Source organism: Helianthus annuus, chromosome 6 (genome assembly GCF_002127325.2).
Source record: "Helianthus annuus cultivar XRQ/B chromosome 6, HanXRQr2.0-SUNRISE, whole genome shotgun sequence".
Classification (NCBI taxonomy): Eukaryota; Viridiplantae; Streptophyta; class Magnoliopsida; order Asterales; family Asteraceae; genus Helianthus; species Helianthus annuus.
Window position 1 is genome coordinate 31,498,922 of NC_035438.2, and position 27,116 is coordinate 31,526,037.

Below are 27,116 nucleotides of genomic sequence, written 5' to 3' on the forward strand. Positions count from 1 at the left end.
AACCTATTAGAATCCTAACGGGTCTTTAATTTAGCCTTAGCTTAGACCGGTCAGTTACAAATGATAAATACGGTTTAATCGCATGAGAGGCGAAAACCGGGAATGGAATGTAGTTTGGACCCAACAAGTTTGAAGACTTGTTTTATGTGGGTAATATAAACACATTCTGGATTTTGAAGTAAAAACGATAAGGTTTGACCCGTTTCGGCTAGTTTATGTAAACTAGTTACATAAACCGAACCGTACGCGTAAAAGGCGTATCGGGTAACCGTAAGAGTCCTACACATGTTTCCTAAGTTAATATGTTTAAAAGAGGTTGTGGTATCAGTAGGATACCTTCCATTATGCCCATGACGAGTTTAATCCCAACATACTCCCCGTAGGGGTATTTCGGTCATTTTAAAGATTATAAAAGAGGTTTCCGAGTTCTACAGGAAATCTGAGTTTTCCGAACAGGTTATAAAGTTCAAAATACTTTATTTAATATTTAAAATCAGTAGCAACTGGATTCAGGTCAAAATACCATGTAGAACTCATTTTACGTCCGAAAAGGGTATATTCGGTATTTACCGAATCAATGCCATAACCGTAGGTTATGAGCAGGGTAAAAATAATTAAAAATCTTTAAAATTCTCAAAATATTATTTTACATCAGTTTGTAAAAGGTTTGGTGTCGAAATTTGGGTTTAGATAGGCTTTATGCTAATCGCGCCGTTTAATTACTAAAGTTTTCTTAATTGCGCTATTTAGCATAACTCCTATTCTAGACCTCGAATTGACATGAAATTTTAGGGACATGCTTAGAAATCAGTAACTAAGGTTATTGTCCTTTCACATGTCCAAAATTCTCGTTTTAAAGTCAAAAGGGCGTTATGGTCAACATTTAAGCATATAACAGAAATGTGCGAACGACTCGGACAAACAACGAACCGGTCACAGAGGGTTATACCATCATGTAACCTGGTCCTAAGAGAGTCCTAAGGCATATCTAAATCATACCATAACAGGTCAGAACTGTAGTCAAAACAAAAGTCAAAGTTTTGCGACTTTCGGTTCCGAACCGGGTCAAAATAGTAAATGGTCGGATCAAACAAGCTTAGACCAGTTATAATACTTATTATCATGTTATATGAGTGTCAAAACAGGTTACACGCCATCTACATTACTGATTATGCATAAAATCGAAAGTTAGCATTCTGTTGACTTTTTCTAAGCAACTTTGACCCGACATTTGGACTAGTTAGAATGGGAATCAGAGGGTGCCCTTTTAAGGGTTAAATGCCCACATGATTACCAACATATAACTACCTTTGTTTCGATTAATCACTGGACCATTTGTGATTAACCGTTAAGTCAATCGTTAATTACGACGGATTGACTTTTAAGTTATATCTAAGCAAATACTAAACCATAAAGGGTTAAGCACACTTACAGAAGTTAAGTACACGACCAGAGATGCTAAGAGAGTATTCTTGAGCTCCAGAAGTGATCAAGAAAGCAGAATGAAGGTGTGAAGAACATTGTTGCACTAAGTGGCCTTTTATAGTAAACTACACACCTTAGATCATGTACAACAATGCCTATAAGTGTTCTTGGATGATCAACAACTGTCCCTGCGTGCTAGGGGACGTTTAGGGGGCGCCCATGCTCATAATAATGGCTCATATGTCGGTTAAAACACTCAACAGTGCTTCTGTCCGACTTTTCTGCATCTGGGGCATTGACGCGGCCCGCGTAAAGGTCCTCTTAACCTTTACGCGGCCCGCCAGAATCCTTCTGACATAGCCCGTATCTTCTACTGTCATCGCGGCCCGCGTAAAGTCCTTGCAACCTTTACGCGGCCTGCCTGAGACCTGTTTGCAAGATTTTTCAAATCTTTTCAATTATTACTGTTGGCCTTTGGCGATTCGAAGGGGTAACTTTGCACTTTGGGCCTCTTTTATTTACGTATAAGGGCCTCGTGACTTTTACCCGCGCCGTTAGCTCCTCGGTTAGTTTATTACTACCCGAAAAGTCTTAACTTTTATGTTGACGCTTTTAACCCCTCACATACGAATTTGATCATAACTTTCTCGTTTTAAAACGGAACTTTGCGAAATTTATATCGTATATTCTAGTGAGCATAATTTACTGTTACAAAGCCTCGGGTTTGTTAAAGGGTCACTCAGAGGTATAACTTAAACATGTTGACACATTTAACCCCTGTAGTTTGTAATCTCTCACTTTCTTCCACATTTCGTTCCGTACGATCCATGATTTATTCGTTTGAAGGTATGAGCATCATTTAGGGTTACTGTACAGTATATTTATCCCTTGTTGACATTTTGAACCCTCGGTTTCACATACTTTCTATGTTTGTCAACTTTAGTCCTTATTTAGCATTTATTATCACGTGTAAACTTATGACACGTGTCAATACATTATAGGACGCAAAAATTCGAGGTGTTACAATTCAACTCGTGTGATACATAGGTTTTTAAAGATATAACTTTTTTATTATTTAGTATATAAAATTAGATTGAGTAAATTGGCATTTTGGTCCCTGAGGTTTGGCCAGTTTTGCCACTTTAGTCCAAATCTCAAAGTTTTTGTATCTGGGTCCCTGTGGTTTCATTTTTGTTACCATTTTAGTCCAAAAGTGAAATCAGGCCAGATTCCCCTAATTAAACCCTCAAGTTTTGTCCTTTTGCACAGGGGTAATTTCGTCATGTGCGTTTTATTATAACTGATTATCAATTAAAATTAATAAAACTAAATTGTTAAAACCTGACCTATAAAAGCCTAAATTATTAAAAACCCTAAATTATTCTCATTCTGCTACTTCTTCACCCCATTGTTCTCTCTCGTAAATCTGGCCCAAACCACCTAATTCCGACCATTACTGCCGTCTAACACTGTTGTCCCGCCATCGTAAGCAATCTCGCTCACATGTAAGACATCTTCACCACCGCTACTTGTCATTTTTAGTACTTATTCCTGGCCAAACCATCTAACTCGGAACACAACTGCCATCTACTATCATTGTCTGCCAGTGTGGGCGACCTTCATCACTTGTTATACGCTAACCCTAGCGTTTCCAGATCTGTTAAGTTTCTGTTCGCCGGAGTTGTAGTTTCGTTTCTAGATCTGTTAAGTTTTCGATGAAAGGTGGTGTTCGGGAGAGAGGAGAGAGAGAGAGAAGAGAGAGAGACAGAGGGGTGTTAGAGAGAGTGTATGTGCATAATTTTCGTTTCAGGTTTCAGGTGATGAGAGGCGGTGGCCGGGTGATGGGGATGGTCACTCCAAACAAACACCTCTGACTCTCTCCAAACAACGCTCGTGGTCAGCGGACATCCACCGGCGGAGCAAGAGCATCGACGCTGCTGCTACTGACGTTGACGTCACCGATGATTGGAAGAGAGATATAGTGATCGGAAGAGAGAGAGAGAGGGAGAGAGAGAGAGAGTGTGTGTGACGGCGACGGTGACGTTGTTGTTCTGTGGTGGTTCCGGTGGTAGGCAGTGGTGGTTGCAGTTGCTAGAGGGTTGAATTTAGGGTTTTGATTTTGGGTGGATTTGGTTGATAGAGGGTTGTGGTTTTGGGTGGATCTAGCTGTGGTGAGAAGGAGGTGGTGGTGGCGGCTGTGGTGAGAAGGGGGGAGGAGGTGGTGGTGACGGCTGTGTTGAGAAGGGGGGAGGAGGTGGCGGTGGCGGTGGTGGAGTTGGAGACTTGGAGGTGGCTTTGGTTTCATCATCTGTCATATCTGTATATAATAAAACTCATAATGACCAAAATGCCCTTGAATAAAAGGACAAAATAACCAGCTTTCAACAGTCAAATAAGAGGTTTTTTTGAACTTTTGGACTAAAATGGCAATAAAAGGAAACCACAGGGACCCAGATTTAAAAGGTTTGAGATTTGGACTAAAATGACAAAAGTGCCCAAACCACAGGGACCAAAATGGCAGTTTACTCAATTAGATTTATGCAACCATACAATGCACGGGGTTTTTTTAAGATAAAACTTTTTTTATTATTATTTAATATACAAAATTATATTTATTCAACCCATGTAATACACATGGTTTTAAAAGATATAGTTTTTTTTATTATTTGTTATATAAAGTTATATTTATTCAACCCGTACAATACATGGATTCTTAAAGATATAACTTCTTTTTATTATTTATAATTTAAAATTAGATTTACTCAACCCGAATAAACGGGGTTTCTAAAGATATATTGTTTTATTACTTAGTATATAGAATTACATTTATTCAACCCGTGTAACTCACGGGGTTCTAACCTAGTAGAAAATATAGAATATATGGTTTCCTGAAATCTCTCAAAAACAGTTTGGAAAAAACTTGTTAATTAAATTAAATTTTATTTGAAATTACCTTATTACCCTTGATCTCTAATTTTAATTAAGGTTTTCATACATATAGCCCCTTATTAAGACCTTTTATTACATATTTATCCAACACTTAAAATCAATTACATGTTTCCCTTTTTCCTTAAGATATTACCTATTTACCCTTTTGCAATTTTTCTTAAAATAAATTACAATATTTCCCTTCTCTTAACCTTTCTTCACATTCCTTGCATCTAAACATGATTTGATTTCTCCGTCTCTATGACTGGTGGGTTTTGGGTGTTTCGGCCCTTTAACGCCGGATGCTCCACCTCTGGTTGACGTTTTGGTCAGCATTGCCCACTTGGCGTGGAGATTCTGCCTGGCGTGAGGCAGGGAGCTAGGTGACTTGGCGGGTTGTGCTTGGCTGGTTCAATGTAGGTTTTTTTAATTGAGTTATTATATTTTATCACTCTCAATTATTGGCTATTAGCCGCTGTCACCCTTAACTATCACTTTGACACCTGTCACCCTATACTTAACACTTAGTGTGTTCCGTCACCACGTCGTTAACTGATTACTAACTTTTGATTATGTTACTACACTTTTTGGGGTATCATAGGGATCTTGGAAAGGTTTTAGGGATCTTAGGACACCCCCAAAAGTATAGTAACAGGATCTAAAGTTAGTAATCTGGTGACAGAACAATATCGACTAAATTCAAGTGCTAATGATGAGGCTCTCATAAAATTGTATGTTTTAGCCTTCAGGTTACCTGGGTCTGTTTAGTTTGAATGACGACTCGCCGGAACTATTCCAATCGGTGAAATGGGTAGCGGTGGCAGCAGTTAGTTTCTCTCATGGTTCTGGTTATATGACAAGGTAGATCTGGTTCGCGTTGTTGGCAAATACTTATTAAAGAGTAAAATAGTAATTAAATGAGGATAATTTAAATGAATGGGTATATATGTAATATATATGGTTTGATAATGGGAAATATTATATGTAATAAATGATCTTAGGAAGGAGATATATGTAAATGACCCTTTTAATTAAAGACACATGTCATCACCATATTCATTCTTACACTTCTCACGCAAAGGACGTCTATTTAAAAAAAATACATCGTTCATTTTTTCTAAATACATCGAATTTGTTTTTGGAATTAAAATTTATTTATGGTGTACGTATTTAGGTAAATTACCAGCGGATTAGAAAGGGAAGAAAAACCTTAAGATAAATGATCCCGTAGCTAGATTAGGTCGATTATTTTGTTATTTATATTTACTAGCTTTCTTATGGACCACGTTATAATCACAACTTAGCACCCACTTTTGTGTTTTAAATCTCTACTATGATACTAAATCTAATCAGTTAGTTAATTTATTAAGTGGCGCACCTAAAAAAATTTCTATTAGGGTACATAATATTTTTAAAGATTTTAGGCTTTTAGATATATAAAAAAATCGGTTCATATTGGATCGGGTCATTTAAAACAAAAGAACATCAAATTAAAATTTATATAGTCATACATGTTTAAAAACTGCCCTACCGGTTTTCATTTTTTGAAATCTATGTAAAACATCATATAGAGCTATTTTCCTAATGATTCATATCACATATTAATCGATCCATAAGTTCATAAAAAAAGCACTAAACACTTAAACAAAATAAACAATCATGTTCAACCATCGTCCATAATTTTCAACCCTAGTAAAGTTTAGAACAACAAAAAAAACATCAAAATAACAAAATCATGCTACTAAAGTCTAGAACAACAAAAAAATACATTAAAATACATAAAATTTCAAACCTTTTTAACACATCTATAACTCTATTTCTCATAAAAAACGAAGGTACCTCGTTAAATTTTGGATTTCGGGTGCTGGGGTGGCCGGAATCAAGTTTTTTGGTTGAGAATTCAACCGTTGCCGTCGTGCATGTTGACTGCTTTCGTGCGCGATCAGAAGAGGGAGAGCGGGAAAAAGAATTGGAAGGGGCGGTTTGGTTAGGTTATTTTATTTTACTTCAAATTTAATTGGGTTAGGTTAATTGGGCTTGGGTTACAATGGAATGTTTATTAGGCTAGTGGCTAAATTGTTAAATGAAAGTTATTGGGTTACGTTTTTTTTTTTTTTTTTTGAAAGGTAAATTTTATTAAGAAACGAACAACGACCGACCAAAAACAACGGCCGAGCCCGACAACTACAACATATACAAAGGAAACTTACACCATTCGTCCCAAACTAAATTACAAAACTTAGACCGATTTTTCAACCAGAAAAAACCAAGAGACTTCACCTCCCTGAAGATATCTTCACTCCTATCGGACCCGTTCGAGAATATTCTGTCGTTCTTCGCTTTCCAAATGCTCCAACAAACCACTATAACCAACCCGCGGATCAATTCTTTAGCCTTTTTCTCCCCCACCACACCTAAATGCAGGCCCAAAATATCCTTGAACGAGAACGCGAAAAAAGGGGGGAGCTTAGCCCACTGACACAAGCGATTCCACACATCCAAAGCAACCTCACACCCTATGAAAATATGATCCACCGACTCCTCCATACCACCGCAAAGAGCGCAATCCCTCGACTCCAAAAAGATGTTTCTTCTAGATAACGCTTGTCTCGTTGGAATCCGATCTAAAGAAGCCCGCCACATGAAGATATCGCATTTAAGAGGGACCCACGCACATCTCCTGAACTGGCCTAAAGCACCCGGGTTCAGAGACCCCCTAACCAAGACTTTAAAAGACGCTGTAGAGAACGAACCTGAGGCTTCGGGAATCCAGATCCATTTGTCCTTGGCAGAAGAGAGATTGACATTTTGCAACTCCACCTCGCAATCCATTAATTCAGCCAATTCAGCTTCAGAGGAAGGCTGACTCGACCAGTTCCAGAGCTGATTCAGATAGCCCCTGGCAGCCGAAACCCGATCGGAAATCAAACAGTCTTTGACCAATTCCAAAGCGAAAAGACTAGGCCATCTATCCATGAGCGGGATCTCTCCTAACCAAACATCAATCCAGAAACGAATACTGGTTCCGTTACCCACCACACCTTTAATAAAACTGCGAATTCTTTTGCCGTTCACCAAAAACTTCTTATCTAAAGATGTTAAATTCTTCCAAATACCCGAAAGAGTAGGGTTAGACGGTAAACCCGACCAAGCTCTCCTACTTTTATGACAAGCCGCGACCACTTTTCTCCAAAGATTATTTTCTTCCGTTTTGAAGCGCCAGATCCACTTAGCTAATAAAGCTTCATTCACCAATTTAAGGTTGCTAATACCTAAGCCGCCGGCCTTCTTAGGACTCGTGACAACTTCCCAGGCTACCCAATGAATTTTTCTGATCTCCTCCGTGCCTCCCCACAGAAAACTCCTCATAAGGGACTCCAACTTATCGATCACTTTAGTCGGGGCTTTAAACAACGAGAAATAATAAATGGGAAGGCTCTCTAAAACCGCTTTAATAAGGATCAACCTGCCCCCAATCGACAAAGACTGAGCTTTCCAAGCGGCTAACCGACTTTGGAAAATCTTCACTATAGGCTCCCAGTTTTTAACTCTATTCATATTTGCACTAAGCGGGATTCCTAGGTATTTGAATGGAGCTTCCCCTTTAAGACACCTAATGTTTGAAGCCATAATATCGAGAGCCTCCTCGTCGATACCAACCCCAAAAATATGAGACTTGTGGAAATTAATCTTCAAACCTGAGCACGCTTGGAAAACCCGCAGAATTCTAGCCACAACTCTAATATTTTCCTTAGACCATTCACCAACTATTAAAGCATCATCCGCATAAAGAAGATGAGAAACCACTAGGCCCCCGTTAGGAAGTCTAATACCTTTCAGTCTCCCCGCATTGCACGCTTTAGAAACCATAAACGAAAAGGCCTCCAAAACAATTAGGAACAGAAAAGGCGACTGAGGATCACCTTGCCGAAGGCCTTTCTCGCCTTGAAAATCAAAGGTCGGAGAGCCATTAACCAGAATCGACGACCTCGCTGACGCCAGAACGCCTTTCACCCATTTGCACCAAAGAGGAGGAAAACCCATTTGAGCCAAAGTATCTAACAAAAAATCCCAATTGACGTTGTCGTATGCCTTTTCAAAATCAATTATGAAGATGAACGCTTTTCTCCTGTTTTTCTTTAACCACAACCAAACCTCACTGAGGATCAAAGGGCTGTCCAGAATATACCTATCTCTAAGGAAAGCAGACTGGGAATCTGACACGGCTCTACCAACAACTTTCTTAAGCCGGTTCGCAAGAATCTTCGAAATAACTTTACTAATAACCCCTATAAGGTTAATGGGCCTGTAGTCCTTCAAACTTATCGGATCCACCACTTTTGGAACAAGAGTGATGAAAGACGTACTACTCATCATGTCTATCAACCCCGACTCATGGAAGTGGTTCATAATATCTCTAAAATCCGCCTCAAAATACTTCCAGAAATGCTTTATGAACTTGAAGTTAAAACCATCCGGGCCCGGGGCCTTATCAGAACCGCATTCGAAAACCGCATCCTTTATTTCTTTGACCGAAAAAGGACAAGTTAAACCGTCCCCATCCTCCGACTCCAGCTTGCTAATACCCGTACAATCCAACCTGGGACGGTACCTAACCTTTTCCGAAAAATGATCACGGAAAAATCTAAGGACTTCTTTTTTAATATCTTTAGGATTAGAGATCCATGTTCCTCTCATGCTAAGCCCCGGAATACCATTTTTCTTTCTTCTATTATTTACGAGCCTGTGAAAAAAAAGCAGAATTCTCGTCCCCCTCAACCGCCCATCTACACCGCGATTTTTGCTTTAAGTCCAAGGCAATAAGATACTCGCGAACCCGAATATTACTTAAACATTCCTCTTTTATCCAAACTTCCTCCTCCTCCAGGTCCCTGTTTTCTACAATTTGATCCAATTTTTCTAGCTCCACTTTGTCTCTCACATAATCTTCCTTCTCTATACTTTCCTGATTGCTTCTCCACGTTCTAATGCAGTTTCTTAAATGTTTAAATTTATTGGTCAAGACCACATCAGGATTCACTCCCACATTGGCGTAAGAGGCAACTGCATTTTCCAACATCTCTTCGAAACCCACCTTTTCGAGCCAGGAATTAAAAAAATCTGAAAGGTTTGGCCCCAAAATTTCTTTTGACCGTCTCGAGGAGCAAAGGGCAGTGATCGGAAAGCGTTCTATGCAACGCTCTCAAACAGGCATCAGGCCAAACGTCAAAAAAAATCCTACTAACCAGCACCCTATCAATTTTGCTAAGTTTGTTTGAGTTCGGGGCGAGGAAAGTAAATTTTCGACCTCTCATATTATACTCCACAAAGTCGATATAGTCAATAAACTCATTAAAATCATGAGCACACACCCTGTTAAAACCTGTGTTCAATCTGTCTTCCGGACCTCTGACTGCATTGAAATCTCCCAATAAAACCCATTGCCCAGCACCTGCACTTATGATCTCGCGAATATAATTCCATAACATTTTTTTCTCCGAGTTGCTGTGAGGAGCATAGACATTCATAACATTAAGGGCTTGATTGTTTCCTTTCATAACCCCCTTAACCAAAAGGAAGTGGCGGTGTTTAGAAACCTCCTGCATCCGAAAAACCTGTGGGTCCCATATGCATAACAGCCCCCCTGATCTCCCAGCATCCCCAACTGACTCCGACTGGAATTCAGAAATACCCCAATATTTGGAAGATAGAGAAGAACTAACCTCATCAATCTGCGTTTCTTGAATCGCCACAAAGTCCACCTTATATTCCTGTCTCAACCCTCTGGCCCAAGCCGCTTTAGCCTCTGCCCCCATACCTCTGATATTAATTGAAAGAAATTTCATTGTTTACCCGATTGAAAGCCTTCGTCCCTAATTATATCCATCACCAGGTCTCTATGCATCTGAAGGTTAACTCCCACAACTTCGCCTATCTCAATCGTACCATCCACTTCCAAAACCTCCACCTCCGGCTCCCTAACTGTTTCCGCAACCTTATCCGAGCCCTCCTCCGAAATCAAAGCCTGGGGAATGACCTCATTACTTTGCGTCTCAACATCTTCGGAAGAGTGGTTGTCAACGGTAGCTTTAACATTCAGATCAAGAGGAAAACTCCAGACCCCTTGTTCAGCCGACCCCTTCACCGACCCAGAAAAATTAGAAACAGAAGAGTTGTTCAGCCTTTTCCTCTTTCTATTATTGGGCTCCTCTGGTCTCGATCCAAGGTGCTTTGGGCTTGAATTTTCTTCCTTTGATTAACCTTGTGGGCCCTTAACCCTTTATTAGGTCCACCTCCACTACCTTTATTATTATTATAAAAAAAGAAAATCCCATTAGAATTCAAATTGGGGGATAACTCTCCTGCTTCTAGAACAACGGGACCACTCCCCTCCTTCCTCGAGACGTGCACCGCAGCCTCCATAATCACATCCTCCCCCATGCACGAAACATTAAGACCATCCGAATTTTCGGTATCCACCCCATTCTGATCGCCGGCCCTTGTCTGAGTAGGGGACTTTTCAACTGCCTTTGACACCGGTGACGAATCGGAGGTCTCACCGGCCCTTGGGTTACGTTGTTACATAAAGTGGTTAAAGAATAATTATATAAACTAGGTTATATTTTAATAAAATCAGTGTTTATAATATTTTTATAAATTCATAAGTTTTTTTGAGGGGGCGGTTGAAAATTTTCAAGGGGTGTGGTTGAAAATTTCCAAGGGGCGCGGTCGGGATTTTGCGTGAAATTTTACCCTAAACCTTTTTTTCAGGGGGTGCAGCCGCCCACCCACACCAGTGGGTAGATCCGCCCCTGCATTTATCATCAAATCACCAGTGGAGGGTGTACGGTGGTGGTGGGTGTATGGTGGGTGTTCAGTGGTGGTTTGGGGTAGAAGAAGAAGTGGTGGTGGGTGATGGAGTGGGGAAGAAGGTGGGATGGGATGAGACCACTTATTTTTATTTGTTTTTTTTAAACCTTAGGGGTAAAGTGGACATTTCATACACACTTAACTTAGATATTTAACTTAGGTTAGTGATAAGGATCACACGTGTTTAAAGGTTGCAACTACTAGGACCAACTCTGTAATTATTGAACCCTTAGGACCAAGTCTGTAAAAAAATACATCAAAATACATAAAATTTCAAATCCTTTTCACACTTTTATAACTCTACTTCTCTTAAAAACCCACAAAAAAAACATAAAAAACGAAGGTACCTCGTTAAATTTTGGATTCCGTGTGGCGGGGTGGCCGGAATCAAGCTTTTCCGGTGAGAATACAGTTGTTGTCACCGTGCCTGTTGACTGCTTTTGTGTCTCGGTCGTTGCGCGATCAGAAGAGGGAGAGCGGGAAAAAGAATTAGAAGAGGCGGTTGGGTTGGGTTATTTTACTTAACTTCAAATTTAATTGGGTTGGGTTAATTGGGCTTTGGTTAAAGTGGAATGTTTATTGGGTTAATGGCTAAATTGTTAAGTGAAAATTAATGGATTAAATTGTTAAGTAAAGTGGTTAAAGAATAATTATATAAACTAGGTTATATTTTAATAAAATAAGTGTTTATAATATTTTTTTAAGGTGGGCAGTTGAAAATTTCCAAGGGGTGCGGTCGGGATTTTGCGCGAAATTTAACCCTAAAACTTTTTTTTTCAACGGGTGCGGCCGCCCACCCATGCCAGTGGGTAGGTCTGCCCCAGCATTTATTGTCAAATCACCAGTGGAGGGTGTACGTTGGTGGTGGGTGTTTAGTGGTGGTTTGGGGTAGAAGAAGAAGCGGTGGTGGGTGATGGAGTCGGGAAGAAGAAGGTGGGATGGGACCACTTATTTTTATTTGTTTTTTTAACCTTAGGGTAAAATGAACATTTCATACACACTTAACTTAGATATTTAACTTAAGTTAGTGATAAGGATCATCCGTATTTAAAAATTGCAACTACTAGAACCAACTCTGTAATTATTAAACTCTTAGAACCAAGTCGGTAAAAATGACAAACCACATAAACCAACCAAACATTTAACTCTAAATTATGTATCCCTTCCTACTCTCTGCCCCTATACATAGGTTAATAACTTGATTGTTAAGAGGTTGTTTCGCGAAGCTTCGACCTTAATTCACATCCTACAACAATAATCTACTATATGATATAGTTTTTAAGTAACATGTATGAATAAATAAATAAAATAAAAGATGGGTCCTAATATTAATACATGGCAAAACTGATGGGTCCTAATATTAATACATGACAAAACTTATTTACACATGGTGTATACGGGTCGTATACAGTTATACGGCCCGTATATAATAAAATAAAACTAACAAAGTCGATTGGTAAAAGACATAGGATGGTTTCTAATACAGGCTCTTTTAGAGAAGCGTCGGGATTCAAGGGTTTATGAGTAAAGGATGGTAGTTTATTGACAGTATGGTTTCTCGATAAATGAAGTATTATCTGTCCTTGCTGCCTCTTCGGTTGGTAAAAGACATAGGATGGTTTCTAATACAGGCTCTTTGTCAGTTGTGGTTGATTTATAGGAGGAGGTTATGAAACGAATATATGTTTATGCGAATTCACAACATCCTTGCTTTATTCTCTTTAATCTATTAGAACGATCCTTGTTTTGTCACGTAGATGCGTTTAATTCCCAACATCCTTATTGTATCAGACTATCTCACCTCTTTTTCTCTCTCTGACAACCTAGACCCAAACCACCGCAATCAACCACGTTCTGCGAAAAAAACATCATCTGTTCATCATTGTTCTTGAAGATGAAGATGAAGATGAAGAAACGAGGGTTTATTCTCATTAATCTATTAGAACGATCCTTGACTTGAATTTGTGGATTTCGGTTGGGTCAGAAAAACTTAACAAGAGAATCAACTAAAAAAATACAACTGATTACTCGGTCGAATAACCGGTCCGTTAAAGTTGAGCTTCCTGATGCAACTTTCACAGTGGTACCAATGTCCTACTACTACAGTCCTTCTAACGCCTGATTCCGATACAACCCTCGATGTTGAAACCGGTTTTACCTCATGAAAAGGAAAGAGTTAACATTCTGATTCAGATTCAGGAAGCAGATGTTTATGAGTGAAAGAGTTAACATTCTGATTCAGATTCAAGAAGCAGATGTTTATTAGTGTTTGAGAAACTAACAAGGTAAACCTGAATTTTCAAAATTTTAGATACTTACTTGAACCGTTAGTAATGCTAGACGTCATTTTGGCTGAACCACAACCTATTACAGCACTGTATGAACCTGTGTTTTGAAAATAGGCTTTGTTCTTCGTTTATTGGATCGTTCTAATAGATTAAAGAGGTTTTTACCGTTTTTTACCATGCGTATACGGGTCGTATACCGTTTATACGGTCGTATACGATTGGTAAAAAATATTTTTACCGATCGTATACTATGTATACGATGATTGTATACGGGTCGTATATTGTTATACGGCCCGTATACTATGGGTAAAAAAATGGTAAAAGTTGGTTTATTCTCTTTAATCTATTAGAACGATCCTTGTCTTGAGAACCTGATTCTGATTTAAACAATGGAATTTGTGGATCGACAGAAATAACTGAATTGTGTCCGTCGCATGGACCCAGACTCATACTACTAGCAGAACCCGACACGTCTTCTGTGATGATTCGAAATGTTCACGAACCACAATGGACTCAGACTCATACTACTAGCAGAAGAACCCGACACGTCTTTTGTGATGATTACAACGATCCCACTCACAAGTTGTTGATACATATCGTCCGGTGATTGTTGATACATGGAAAAACAAGGACCATTCACCTCTTTCAACCTACCAAAACACCAAAATCCGTACCGGTGATTGTTTATCCATACTATTCTTCATAGCCATATTCCCACTCACAAGTTGTTGATACTGAGCTTCCTGATACATATCGTTCGTAAGAAACTTTTCGTGCACTGAACCTTCAGTTGTGTACTCTTCAATCTTCTTGAGTATTTTTCTAACTTTATGCTTGCATCCACCACAGTGAATATTAACTTTGAGTGAAAGAGTTTGGAAACCGGACGGTAAAAACGAAGTAACTGTTGGAATTTGTGGATTTCGGTTGGTTCAGAAACTTAACAAGAGAAGCAACTAAAAAAATACAATTGATTTCTCTTCATGTTACGGAGAATGTTCTAGAAATTGAAGGAAAAGGAAAAGATTTGTTGAAATCAAATTCAACAGAGATAACTTAATACAACCGGTCAAATCACACACTATATAAAGATTACAGAGGTTTTTACCATATGTATACGGGCCGTATACGGTTTATACGGCCGTATACTCTCGGTAAATTTTTTTTTTACCGATCGTATACAATGTATACGAACGATGTATACGGGTCGTATATTGTTATACGGCCCGTATACTATGGGTAAAAAATGGTAAAAATTGGTTTATTCTCTTTAATCTATTAGAACGGTCCTTGTTTTGAGAACCTGATTCTGATTTAAACAATGGAATTTGTGGATCAACAGAAATAACTGAAAATAACTCGCCATTCTCTTACACCTGTGTCCGTCACATGATAGAAGACGTGTCGGGTTCTGCTAGAAGACTATCAGGATTTTGTTGGTTTGTTTCCAGGTAGGGTTTAGAATTTGAAGTATTCTTGGTTCAATATAAACTCTTCTGAAAGACAAGAATACAACGTTCATGTATCACAAGGAATGACCGATCTAAGGCAGAGAACCTGAAAGACAAGACACAAACTCCTTTAATGTGAGATTCTTCAAGTTTGCACATTTTGAGAAAATACCAATGTGTTTGTCAGCTTCGTCAACACACAAAGTGACAGAATGATGTGGAAAAAGTAGCAATCACCTCCAATCATTTCCAGATGTCGATTGTTGAAAGTTTGAACTGATTATTTGTTATCAGGTGAGTTCCAAGCATTTTATCGTGTGTTGTAATTTTAATGAAGCAATGAAGATTGAATATGCACTAGGGTTTTTTCTCTTCCGGTTACCTGGCCTATCATTTCCGTCTACGTTTAGTTTCCTCAACGAATAACCATCAGCCATTATCTGCCCTTTTTCCTTTGGTTTCTGGTTGATTTTGAGGGTGAGGGTTTTGCATTGATTCCTGCGCTCAAATCATCTGCTTCCTGAATCTGAATCTGAAAGTTAACTAGACCCCTCAAGTTGCCATTCGTAACAACTAAGCGTCTGGAGAAGAGTATGTTGATATAGAAGAGTTGAACCCGACACGTCTTCTGTGATGATTCGAAACATTCCGAATAACTAGCAGAACCCGATCCACTTACATTCGAATAATGCTGAGAATCCACAACGCTTATGGCCAGATTCTTTCCTTCAATCTTGGCAAAATCAATGTCTGCTTGTTTTATTATCACGAAAGTACTGAACAACCGAGATAGGCACAATAACAACAACAGCTTTCCATGATTTGGAGACTGATCGGAATCGAATCAGTGATTTTATTTTACTGGAAGCCGTTTGATTATTTCTTGTTTTATTATCACGAAAGTACTGAACAACCGATATAGGCACAATAACAACAACAGCTTTCCATGATTTGGAGACTGATCGGAATCGAATCAGTGATTTTACTGGAAGCCGTTTGATTATTTCCTCTTGGATCTCGAAAGGCACGTTGTCTGACCTCTTGATTTTGATTACCAACTCACCATATCAATTTCTAGGTAGTTAACAACGCTAATTAGAAAAAAACGTGATTCATATACACAACGGTCTCTTTGCTTCGTCCACTAGAACTATTTGTGTATGCATTCTTTTGGTAGTTAACAACGCTAATTAGAAAAAAATCTGTAAAATTAATCATATCGATTGCTATAACAGGATGGATGCGACACACACAGATAGATAAGCTGTCACAGTTGTCAAGACTGTTTATCGGGTTTCCAATGCTCACACAGGGTGATAAACAACGCTGATACGAACACATGTGTTTCGAAATAGGCTTTGTTCTTGGTTTAATGAAGTTACACGTAACATCTACTTATATTCAGATTTAAACAATGCCCGCCTCAACTGAGATAACGGACATCCATCAAGCTCAAAAAGAAAACTTGTGTTTCCCATAGTCACAAAAGATTGCGGTTTGTATTTCGCATAGCCACCGTTTCCGTAGTAAAAAACGGTTGGGTTTGCACATTCAATCTTCAATACTTCATTAAAATACCACTAGTAGAAGAACCCGACACGTCTTCATGTTACGGAGAATGTTCTAGAAATTGAAGGAAAAGGAAAAGATTTGTTGAAATCGAATTTGACAACTATGACAGCTTATTAAAAGTAACAATCACCTCCAATCATTTCCTGGTCAAATCACACACTATAAAGTTTTATCGTGTGTTGTAGTTTGGAAAGATGACCGAATAGAGATCTGAATAACAAACTGTGGAGAACTTGTTTGTGTCGGGTTCTTCTGCTAGTTACTTGATCAACGGACTGATCGGTAACGTTACTCTACTTGTGCTTCGATTTAAGCGGCGTGTTCCGATCAACGTTGTTTAAAGGTGATGAAGAGTTTAGAAACCCTAGAATGATGGTGTTTCTACGGAAAAAAACGTAATAATTGAAAAACATCCATCTATACGGCCCGTATACAGTTATACGGCCGGTATACATTTGGTAAACATCAAAAACCTCAGAAATAAATCCATTGAGCCGTATAGTTTTTATAAATCGTATACACTTGTATACAGCCCGTATAACTATATACGGGCCGTATATAGTAAAATCAAAAAAAACATTCTCTACGCATTTTCCTATTCAAAAACATTCTATACGTGCCGTATATTTTATATACGGCCCGTATACACTAGGGATGTGAAAATAAGATATAGGGAGTGTGGGAATAAGGGGGGCCGATATCTGTGAACACTTTATGAATTTTACAAAATAATAAGACACAGTCAAGATACAACAAACAAGGGGCGATCAACCTTTTAAACCACCATACCGTCTATTACAAGAAATAACGATTATCACAGTTCTTTGTATAATCGTTAATCAACCAAAATCACTCTTTCTTGCAAAATGTATGCCATTTTGACACTTTCACAAGAACAATGGTTAGTTCAAAAGGTAAATCCCCCTCTATATAAAAGAGCTAGATTTCCTTTTCATCACTTTTCTCTAATTTAATTTACACCAACATTGATTGCTAATCCACAAATTATAATCAAGCTTTGCACATGCAAGGTGTTAACGGGTTCTCCCATATGTCGTAGTTTGGAAACGTTGCTTCTGGAAGTCCGGTGCGCGTTTGGTGGGTGATGACAACGTCTTCAACGAATGTAGCCCAACCCATGTATGGGTCTCCTAAAGATTTCGAAAGCAGGCCTTTATCGGGCTTTATGGATTTTTGGTGGTGGCCCATGTACCTTCTTGCACCGATTATTAGTTTTGCAAAGTTGCCTCCATGAGTCATTACAAAAACATCTGATTTCAAGCATACCAAGAAATCCAATGCAGCCAAGCTTGTGACGTGCTTTCTGAAGCTGTCTAATTCGTCTTTTGTTGTTAGCTCTTCCTTCGTTACCTGTGACAAACCGTCCAAAACAATCAGATTTATTGAAAAATTAGGTTAGTGTCGATTTGGCCTCAGTATTATCTCAAACCAGATAAATGAGTCTACTCAATAAATTTATTTAGTTAAGAGAGGAATTGAGTTGAATGGGTCAGACAAGTTGCAAGTCATCCACAATATTTATTATTTAATGCAGGTCTATGCTCTTAATCTTATTATGTAATATATAATAAGCAACAAATTGCATACTTCAGTAAGAAATGATAAGTATCTTGCCTTAAATGGTTAAAAAGATGCCTCAACTATAACAGTGTGAATACATTGCATTTCCTTGACGTTTGCCCTTTTATAATCATAGAGTAAAATGCCAAAAATGGTCCTTGAGTTTAGGCTACTTTTGCCACTTCAGTCCAAAAGTGAAACCTTTTCTAGCTGGGTCCCTAAGGTTTCATTTTTGTTGCCATTTTCATCCGATTAGCAAACTGGGTTAGAATTTTCTGTTAACTTCTCCCCTTTTTGTCGTTTTCCTCATTTAAATGAAGGGTATAATTTCATTGTATGCCATAATATATTTTAATTAAACGAGGAAAACGACAAAAAAGGGGAGAAGTTAACAGAAAATTCTAACTCAGTTTGTCAATTGGATGAAAATGGCAATAAATTGTAACCTCAGGGACTCGAATACAAAAAGTTTCATCTTTGGACTGAAGTGACAATTGTGCTCTAAACTCAGAGACCATTTTGGCATTTTACTCATAATCATAACAAGAGTAAAATGTCATTTTCGTCCCTGAGGTTTGCGACTTTCGTCCAAAGGTTTATTTTTCCACATCCGGATCCAAAAAGTTTGAAATCTTGCCATTTTCATCCGGCTTGTTAACAACATCCATTTTCTCCGTTAAGTCAGGGATACTTTCGTCTTTTTACCTACTTGTCTTATTTAGCAAGGGTATTTTGAATACTTGTACATTATGCTAAATGCTAGTACATATAGTAAAACAGACCGAATTACCCTTTAAGTTAACAAAAAAGGTGGAAATACACTTGACTTAACGGAGAAAAATGGATGGAGTTAACGAGCTGCATGAAAATGGCAAGCTTTCAAACCTTTTGAATCCAAATGCAGAAAAACAAACCTTTGGATGAAAGTTGCAAAACTGGCCAAACCTCAGGGACGAAAATGGCATTTTACTCTCATAACAAAAATATTTATAGTTTATAAATAGATCTTAAAAAATTGACGTGTGGTTAGAAGAGGTACTTACAAGATTAGGGAACATGTTCCTAAGCGGTGCCATTCGGTTCTGTCCACCATAAACCTGACCAGAAGCAACATATATTTGAGTCTCTTTTGGATAGCCCATTGCCCGGAGCATCACCGCCACTTCACCGGGCTCAAGAGGGCACCGTCCTTCTTTCCTTTTTTGTAGGGCCAGAGGCCATAAATGTGAACCATCCTGCATTACAAGACCGAATAACCTTTTGTAAATCCAATACCCTCTAAAAAAGCTTCTAATTACAGTATCATAACATCATAGCAATAAGCAGATAAACCATTTTGAGCAGTAGCTCTAGTTAAAATTGCCGATTTCAAACCGTTTATTTGAAACTGGTCGATTTGGGTTGTAGTTTAAATCCAACAGGTCAAGCGGGTAAAATTTTAAATTTTAGCTACGACTGAAATGGGTCAGTATGTTCACGCAAAGCGCAGTTAAATGTTTAAAACTAGAGGTGAAGAATGTATGGGTTGTGCCGGGTAACGGGTCAAGATGGGATAAAATCAAACAAACAAGTTTGAAATGGATCAAATGGGCCTGGTCGTGTTGACTTGTTAATAACCTCTTTCTTCCGACTTCTATAAACAACTAATATAATAACATAATGATTAAAATGTCATTTTCGTCCCTGAGGTTTGGCCACTTTTGCTACTTTCATCCAAAGGTTTGTTTTTCCGCATCTGGATCCAAAAGGTTTGAAATCTTGCCATTTTCATCTGGCCCGTTAACTCCATACATTTTTCTTCATTAAGTCAGGTGTATTTCTGTCTTTTTTGTTAACTTAAAATAGCAATTCGGTCTTTTCAGAAGTATTTGGTCTTTTTAAATAAAGTGAAAAGACCGAATTGCCCTTTAAGTTGGCAAAAAAGACGGAAATACCCCTGACTTAACGAAGAAAATTGGATGGAGTTAACAAGCCTGATGAAAATGGCAAAATTTCAAACCTTTTTGATCCAGATGCGAAAAAACAAACCTTTGGATGAAATCGCAAAACTGGCCAAACCTCAGGGACAAAAATGGCATTTTACTCTTAACATAATTATAGAAGTTCTTTTATTATAATAAATAAAAGATAGGCTTGATTTATCAACAAAAACAAAGTTAAATTTCATCATTTCATTAATAAGTTTTGTGTATCAACATTGTTAACTGTAAAGAAAAACTAATAATTAATAAACAGAAATTATAATCCTGGTCACTACAAGTGGAATCTTACATAAATAGAGACCGATATTTAAAAAAAATATATATATGTTCTAATCCCAGATATATAGAATGACATCTAAGTATCTAACCTTGAAACGCCTAGGCCATTCTTTTAACCTGTATAATCCCATCAAAGCTTTCTCTGCTCTTGTCCCCACAAAGTCACAAAACGAAAGTCCTACCATCCCTTTTTCAAATCTAAGATGAAGAGCCCTGTTCAAAAAGATATTGTTGCAACTCTTTAAGCAGTTGTTCGTAACAAATTTAATGGAGTGGTGTGTGTAATATGATATTCAATAATTAGAAACAGATAAGCAGCTGTAATAAACCAAGTTAGAAAATAGTGTTTGGATATGCTTTTACTATTTGAAGTTGTTATAATCAGATAATAAGAAGTTTGACTTACATAAAAGGATTTGGGCTGCCGGTTCGATTCCTCATCCTTGCTACAAGTTGATCAGCCATTTCATCAATCTCGGGAAGAAACTTGAGAGCATGATAGTTAACCCTGCACCTTAATCTGTTGATTTCTTGAGGGGCGTTATCATAGCTGGAGATGAACAAACACATAAAGTTATGAATTAATAATGAAGCATATTTCAATTCATTAGAATACAATAGCCACAAGTCCACAACATACCCAAGTCGATCAACAAAAGGTTTTAATGACATTATCTTCTTCTCTTTAATCCGTGGCAAGACATTGTCAATGTAGAATTGTGCTGGTGCGTATTTGGGGATGTTTTTCACCGTCCGTCTATCATGCGTTAACACGAAATTTAGATTCCCATAACTAATTAGTGCATCAAACATAATTTACAGAAACTACATTATTTCTGTAATAACTGAAATTTTTAATAAAGGATTCAGGAGGGCTGGTGCCTTATAAATACACTTTGGGCGACTCTCGGCCCATTTGACATGTTTCCTTTTAAGCTAAGTTTAATGATTTTACCAGTTTGACCAATCAGATTGTGCATATTGCATAACCATTTCAACTTCATCAGCTTGAAAGAAACATAGAATATAGGTTCCTTCGTGAAATTCTGTCCATGCACTAGTGCATGTGTAAAGAGAGAATGAGAGAGAACCTTATGCTTGTGAAAAGCTCCGACTTGTCAGTAAACCATGATGGAATATCACGAACAATTCGCACATCGTCCTTCAAGTAGTCAATGAAATGGTCCACATCAAATATGTCCTCAAATTTTCTGGAAAAATAAATGTTAACCGCATATAAAAATATAGAACACGCCTAAGTCTAATGAGTATATAAAAGACAAAAGGGCCAACGTTGATGATGTTTGCTTGGTCCAACTTTCATTGACACACAAAGTATAAAGTTTTCTGGTAAAGACAACTCACGTTTGGTCCTTCCAGATCTGGTCTTGCTTTAACACAGGCAAAATAAGAGTGGCATTCATGATTTTGGCAACAGCAACGGCATTGCATATCTACAGGCAAAAGACATTAATAAAAAGCTTAGTATTTTACATGATTTTGGCCAGATCAATACAAAGAAGAAGATTTGTGCAGAGACATATGATTACATTTTCACGAATTACAATGATACGAACATGATGTATAGAATAGAACATACCGCAATTCTTTGCTGATTTAGCCCACCCTCAGCATGAATAAAAATATATCCATTTGTTTCATTTGCCTCAGGAAGATCTGCAGAGAAGCAAGAATCATATATGACTTAACAAAAAGGACAAACTGTAGCAAAACTGGAAGTCAGGTGTAGGAACTTATAGCTTTTTTTTCAATCTCAATAGTTGCATGCAAGGATTCAAAGGAAAATTAGATACAAATAGCAGACATTTCAACAGTCTAGTTTCAGACGAGCAGAGATAAAGTTTTATGAGATGAAATGTTGCTACTTGACCTACTGGCTTGACGAGAAGAATGAAACTAAGCTAATCTGATATCTATGTAAATAAAATTTGTGAAGTTCCCACATATTCAACAAAAAAGGTACAATTTTTCTTAGGGGATAACAAAATGCACAGAAAAGGTATATTTAGTATTTACCAACAGGTGTTAACTTGTTATGTTAGTCACTGTTTTTGTAACTTTGTAAGTCAATAATCATTTTCTGGCAATCTGCATGCCAATCAATACTTTGTGTAATTTGTACCTTCTCTACCTTAATTATCATTTCTCTTATATACCAACTTCAGATCGATACCTTAATATATATCAACCTCAGTTTATCATGAAAAAAGGGCCTACAGAGAAATACAAAAATATGCTGGGTTTTACCTGAAATTGCACCAATGCGTTTTTCAGCACATGGCTTCCAAGAAGTGGTGGCCGCTAATGGATTCTCCCACAACGAAGGGGGTTCCTTGACCTACCAGTAACAAAAACCAAACACAACTTTAGAGTTCTAATATGATCATGATCACATATGTATAACAACCAAGGTAATCCAGTATAGCTTACACGAGGGCAATGAAGTGTAATGCCTTCTTTCGTGCACATGTATGGGGCATTCTACAAAAGAATATAATAAAGTTCAGCAACATTAGTTCGAGTTTACAAACCAGCTATTTACTATACTAAAGAGTAACTAAACCAGAAGAAAAAAATAGTTACACTAGCTAAAAGTCACAAGCATTGTAAATTAAGCCAAGAGTTTGGGGAAGTTTTCTGATTCTCCTTAACTACAAACAATGTTACAAGTAACAATAGTATGTATATACACAAAAGAAACCAAGCATACGTAACTTGCTCAACTAATCCGTAACATTAGTTGATCTAGAACTACAATGCATAACATGAGTAACCAGATCCGGATAACAAGCATTACCAATTTACCATCACATGCATGACGCAACACTAACAAAACTCTCAACTAACAAGCTGATTCAATTTGCAACAGCACAATGTAACCTATGTCCAGACTAAAACAAATATGCCAATAAGTTTATCGGATCCGATACAAATAGAATTAACCTACTAGACATACTAATAACTAGAATTATTCTCATTTGAACTAGAGTAATTATTATTAATCTAGTTGTATCGTAATAATAACTACTCTAGTTCAAAACGCTACAACTAGATTAATAAAATTACTCAGCACTTTCATTACGATAAAACCTATTTGTATCTGATCTAACAGTAACACCAATGCTCCAGATGACCGGCATCCTAATTCCGTCAAAATGTGAATACAAATCATATATGAAATTATGAATAGTTTACTAGTGTAAACAGAAATTGAGATTGAAACACTCACGAGATGACTAATGACGGAATAAACGGTAAACATGCCAGCAAATGCGAGAACAGTGATGAAGAACAACAAGATCTTGAAGTTGTTCGAATAAACCCTAGCACTGTCATCTAGTAACTGAAAGTGATTTGAGAAGAGTGAACGGAACCGATCTCGATGGTGACGATCTCGATCGCCGTCGTCGTCGTCGTCGCGGAGAGGATGATTGTCGGAGGAGAGAGGTGAAGTGACGTCATCGCGTTTTCTAGGTGACGGTGTTGCTCTGCCGCCGATGGAGGTAGAGTGGCGGAGCTCCGCCATGGCTCGCTTCGGACTATAGGCCAGCTTCGGAGTGGTTTTGGTTACTCGCGTTTAGGTGTGCGTGGTGTCTACTCTATTACAATTTGTGTTTTGAGTAAACTACAAAAGCAGTCCCTAGACTTGTGTTCAATTTTCAATTTTAGTGACATAGTTTCAGCCTGATAAAGTGTGACTATTCTTGGTTTTAGTTAGTTCTTGGGATGTAGGAATGATAGAATGAAAAAAAAAATGTGTTTGGCTGGTCAAGGAAATGAAATCATCAATTACAATAAGATATTTTATTCCCTCAAATTCACTCCATCCACACCCCTTGTTTTTTCTACATTACATTCCCTCTCTAACCTTCATCACCAACACCTCCCACCACCTCCACCACCCACTGCTACCATCACCACTCGCCGCTCCACCCTACGCCTTCGACCACCGCCACCACCCACCATGTCGCTGCCACCCGTCATCGCCACCGAACACCAAAGCCACCACCACCTGTCGTCGTCGTCGTTGCCGCCACCGTCACCACCGAACACCATCATCACAGCTGGCCACCACCACCGCCACCGCCACCCACCACCATCACCACCCTCCTCCACTGAACACCGTCGTCATCACCGTCACCACCCAAGGTAGCCACCCACTGCCACCATTGACCACCGCCACCAGCCACAACCGCCAACCATCACCAATTTTATTCTTTCTTCTTTTCCTGCCAACCAAACAACAAAAATTAATGATTTATTCCATTCCTACATGGTAACCCAACAAGACCATGGAATGGTAAAGATCCATTTTATTCTTTTGTCCATTCTATTACTTCATCCATTTCATTCCCTCGTTCATTCCATTACCTCGTCCATTTCATTCCTTTGTCCATTCTATACCCTCGTCCATTTCATTACCCCATACCAAACATACCCTTAATTTTCTTGGCGATAGGCCTAGGGGTAGCTCGTGCTACCTCTCAATTTTTGGCGAAATATATTTTTTAGGCACAATATTTTTTCTTCTTCGTTTATGCATTAACTGCTCATAAGAAAAAAAAATAGCATGTGCTACTTCTCAACTTTTCTTCTAGATCCGTCATTGGGGGAGAGACACTTTACTCGCCGCCTCCCCAAGCAGCACAGAGTTGAGCAAGTAAATGGGCGTAAGTGGGGCGAGTAGAGGGTGTGGGTTTGTTTCGTTAGTATAGGGATATGGAGTAACTCGGATGATAAAGAAAGATATAAGGTATTAGGTACTGGGTTAAGCTAGGTAAAATATTATTAAACAGTAGGTGTGAGTACTTATGGGTTAAATGTTAATTACCCTCACCATTTTAAGTACTTTTTGGTTGAATTGCTTTAATTGATGTGACATAATTTTCTAACGCTAGCCTTCACCAATCTCGCATTGCCATGTTAATTCTACGCCCAATGTAACAACTAGGGGTGCAAACGAGCCGAGCCCGAGCTCGACCAGGCTCGCGCTCGAGCTCGTTTAACATATGAAAGATCGAGCTCGGCTCGATTCGAACTTTATTTCTAAAGCTTGAGCTCGGCTCGAAGGTAATTTTTCAAGCTCGGGCTCGACTCGTTTAGTATTTATTAATTAACACATGTTAATTATAATTATTATTATTACTATACATATAATTTAGTTATTTTTTTATATTTATATAAATGGCAATTATTATTATATAAATATATGTTGAATATATTAATAAAAAATACATAAACATAAAGCTCGTTTAGGCTCGTGAGCCGGCTCGAGCTTGATAAGCGAAGCTCGGGCTCGGGCTCGTTAACTAAATGATATTGTTTTTAGGCTCGGGCTCGAGCTCGTTTAAGCTCGACTCGTTCGAGCTTTTTTTCGAGCCGAGCTCAAGTAGCTCACGAGCAAGTCGATTTGTTTGTAACCCTAGTACCAACACTAAAAAAATTTTCCCGACAACAACCTGTAATCAAAACCCCCAAGTGGGCATGACGAAACTCAGAAAATTCTGCGGTTAAGAAAACTTGACACTTGATGAACCAACCCGCACAAAAATACCCTTACTAAACTCTTAATTAAAAACTGAACCATTTAGGATCAAGACCCGAGCATACACGATAAGAACCAGCATGAAAATCTAGACAAATGCGCAATTGGACGAAAAAGGCGGCCGAGGACACGTGTCACACCCATGCGCCACGTGTCAGACATATGCTAGACACGTGGCAGGTCTGGGCCAGACTGATCTCCCTGGCGCAACGCGGGAGATTCCATGTCTCCTCTCGCGACGCACGGGAGAGGTCCACCTGGCCTATATAAGGTCTGGGACGGAAACATTCGCGCATTTTCGACTTATGAATCGATCCTCTGGTCTCTCGTTACTCTGTTTCTCTGTATTCTCGTGTATTAAACCCTAATAACTGAAACAATACAATGTCCGATTGATCGATAAACCAATCAAACGGATGCCAAAGTACTGCCTCTATAAGGCTCCACTTTGTTAACTACGTTGAGGTTTTGATCTCGTGATTATCGTTAAAGTTTGAGTTTGGTTTATACACTAATACGGATTACATTCTGGAAATTACGGGTTAGAATCAGAAGGCTTAAAACTATAAATTCACCTATAAAGTAGACGCTTAATTATAGAAGACTTGGAACTATAAACTTACTGTTAATCAAGAGTCTTAGTAACAGAAGGCTTAGAATCAGGAGACATGTTAAAGGAGATTAGGAGAACTATAGATTTGCAAAGTGAGTCATTATCTTTTACTCAAATGATTTCGCAAAACCCTAAATGTTTTCCAAGTTGTATTTACAGTGATTAACTCTTTGTATTCTGAAATTATTGCAGGTATGTAGGGTTTTGTATACACTACTAGTCAAGCGTTGCTATTGGACAAAGAGTTAGCCAATAGTAATATGACCACAGTCACAGGAACTGCCACCGTGACAAATAATGATTTGAGTAATTGAAAGATATAAACAAATGTACAAACTCTTGATTCTGTAAATTACAATATTGTGTCTTTTTATACAAATGAATGATCTCACCAATAATTTTCGCTGATCAAATGTTTTTAAACGCGTTTCAGGTGACTTAATGTGAAAGTAAAGGAATATACTATGAAGCATTGAATGCTTAAATAAAGTGGCTATGCTGTCAGAATAAAGAAAAGAAAAACGTGTTTTGTAAAACTAGGGTTTATCCCTATAAAAATCT

The 27,116-nt window shown here is 38.3% G+C and overlaps 3 protein-coding genes across 3 annotated transcripts; 1 reads left to right on the forward strand and 2 right to left on the reverse strand.

Moving 5' to 3' along the window:
- Window positions 1–9,085: 9,085 nt before the first annotated feature.
- On the reverse strand, window positions 9,086–10,169 carry LOC110887826. The gene is made up of 2 exons (XM_022135391.1): window positions 9,600–10,169; window positions 9,086–9,448 (listed from the first exon to the last, which is right to left on the reverse strand). Exons 1-2 carry the CDS (start codon window positions 10,167–10,169, stop codon window positions 9,086–9,088), a joined length of 933 nt encoding a protein of 310 aa, XP_021991083.1.
- Window positions 10,170–17,234: 7,065 nt separating this feature from the next.
- LOC110889692 (protein PECTIC ARABINOGALACTAN SYNTHESIS-RELATED) lies at window positions 17,235–23,983 on the reverse strand. The gene is made up of 11 exons (XM_022137256.2): window positions 23,627–23,983; window positions 22,828–22,878; window positions 22,645–22,735; window positions 21,977–22,053; window positions 21,742–21,830; window positions 21,468–21,587; window positions 21,017–21,133; window positions 20,783–20,926; window positions 20,466–20,589; window positions 19,159–19,350; window positions 17,235–17,905 (listed from the first exon to the last, which is right to left on the reverse strand). Exons 1-11 carry the CDS (start codon window positions 23,921–23,923, stop codon window positions 17,546–17,548), a joined length of 1,662 nt encoding a protein of 553 aa, XP_021992948.1. The 5' UTR covers window positions 23,924–23,983; the 3' UTR covers window positions 17,235–17,545.
- Window positions 23,984–24,151: 168 nt separating this feature from the next.
- LOC118479536 (synaptic defective enhancer 1-like) lies at window positions 24,152–24,550 on the forward strand. Its single transcript, XM_035974095.1, has one exon. It carries the CDS (start codon window positions 24,152–24,154, stop codon window positions 24,548–24,550), a length of 399 nt encoding a protein of 132 aa, XP_035829988.1.
- Window positions 24,551–27,116: the final 2,566 nt, after the last annotated feature.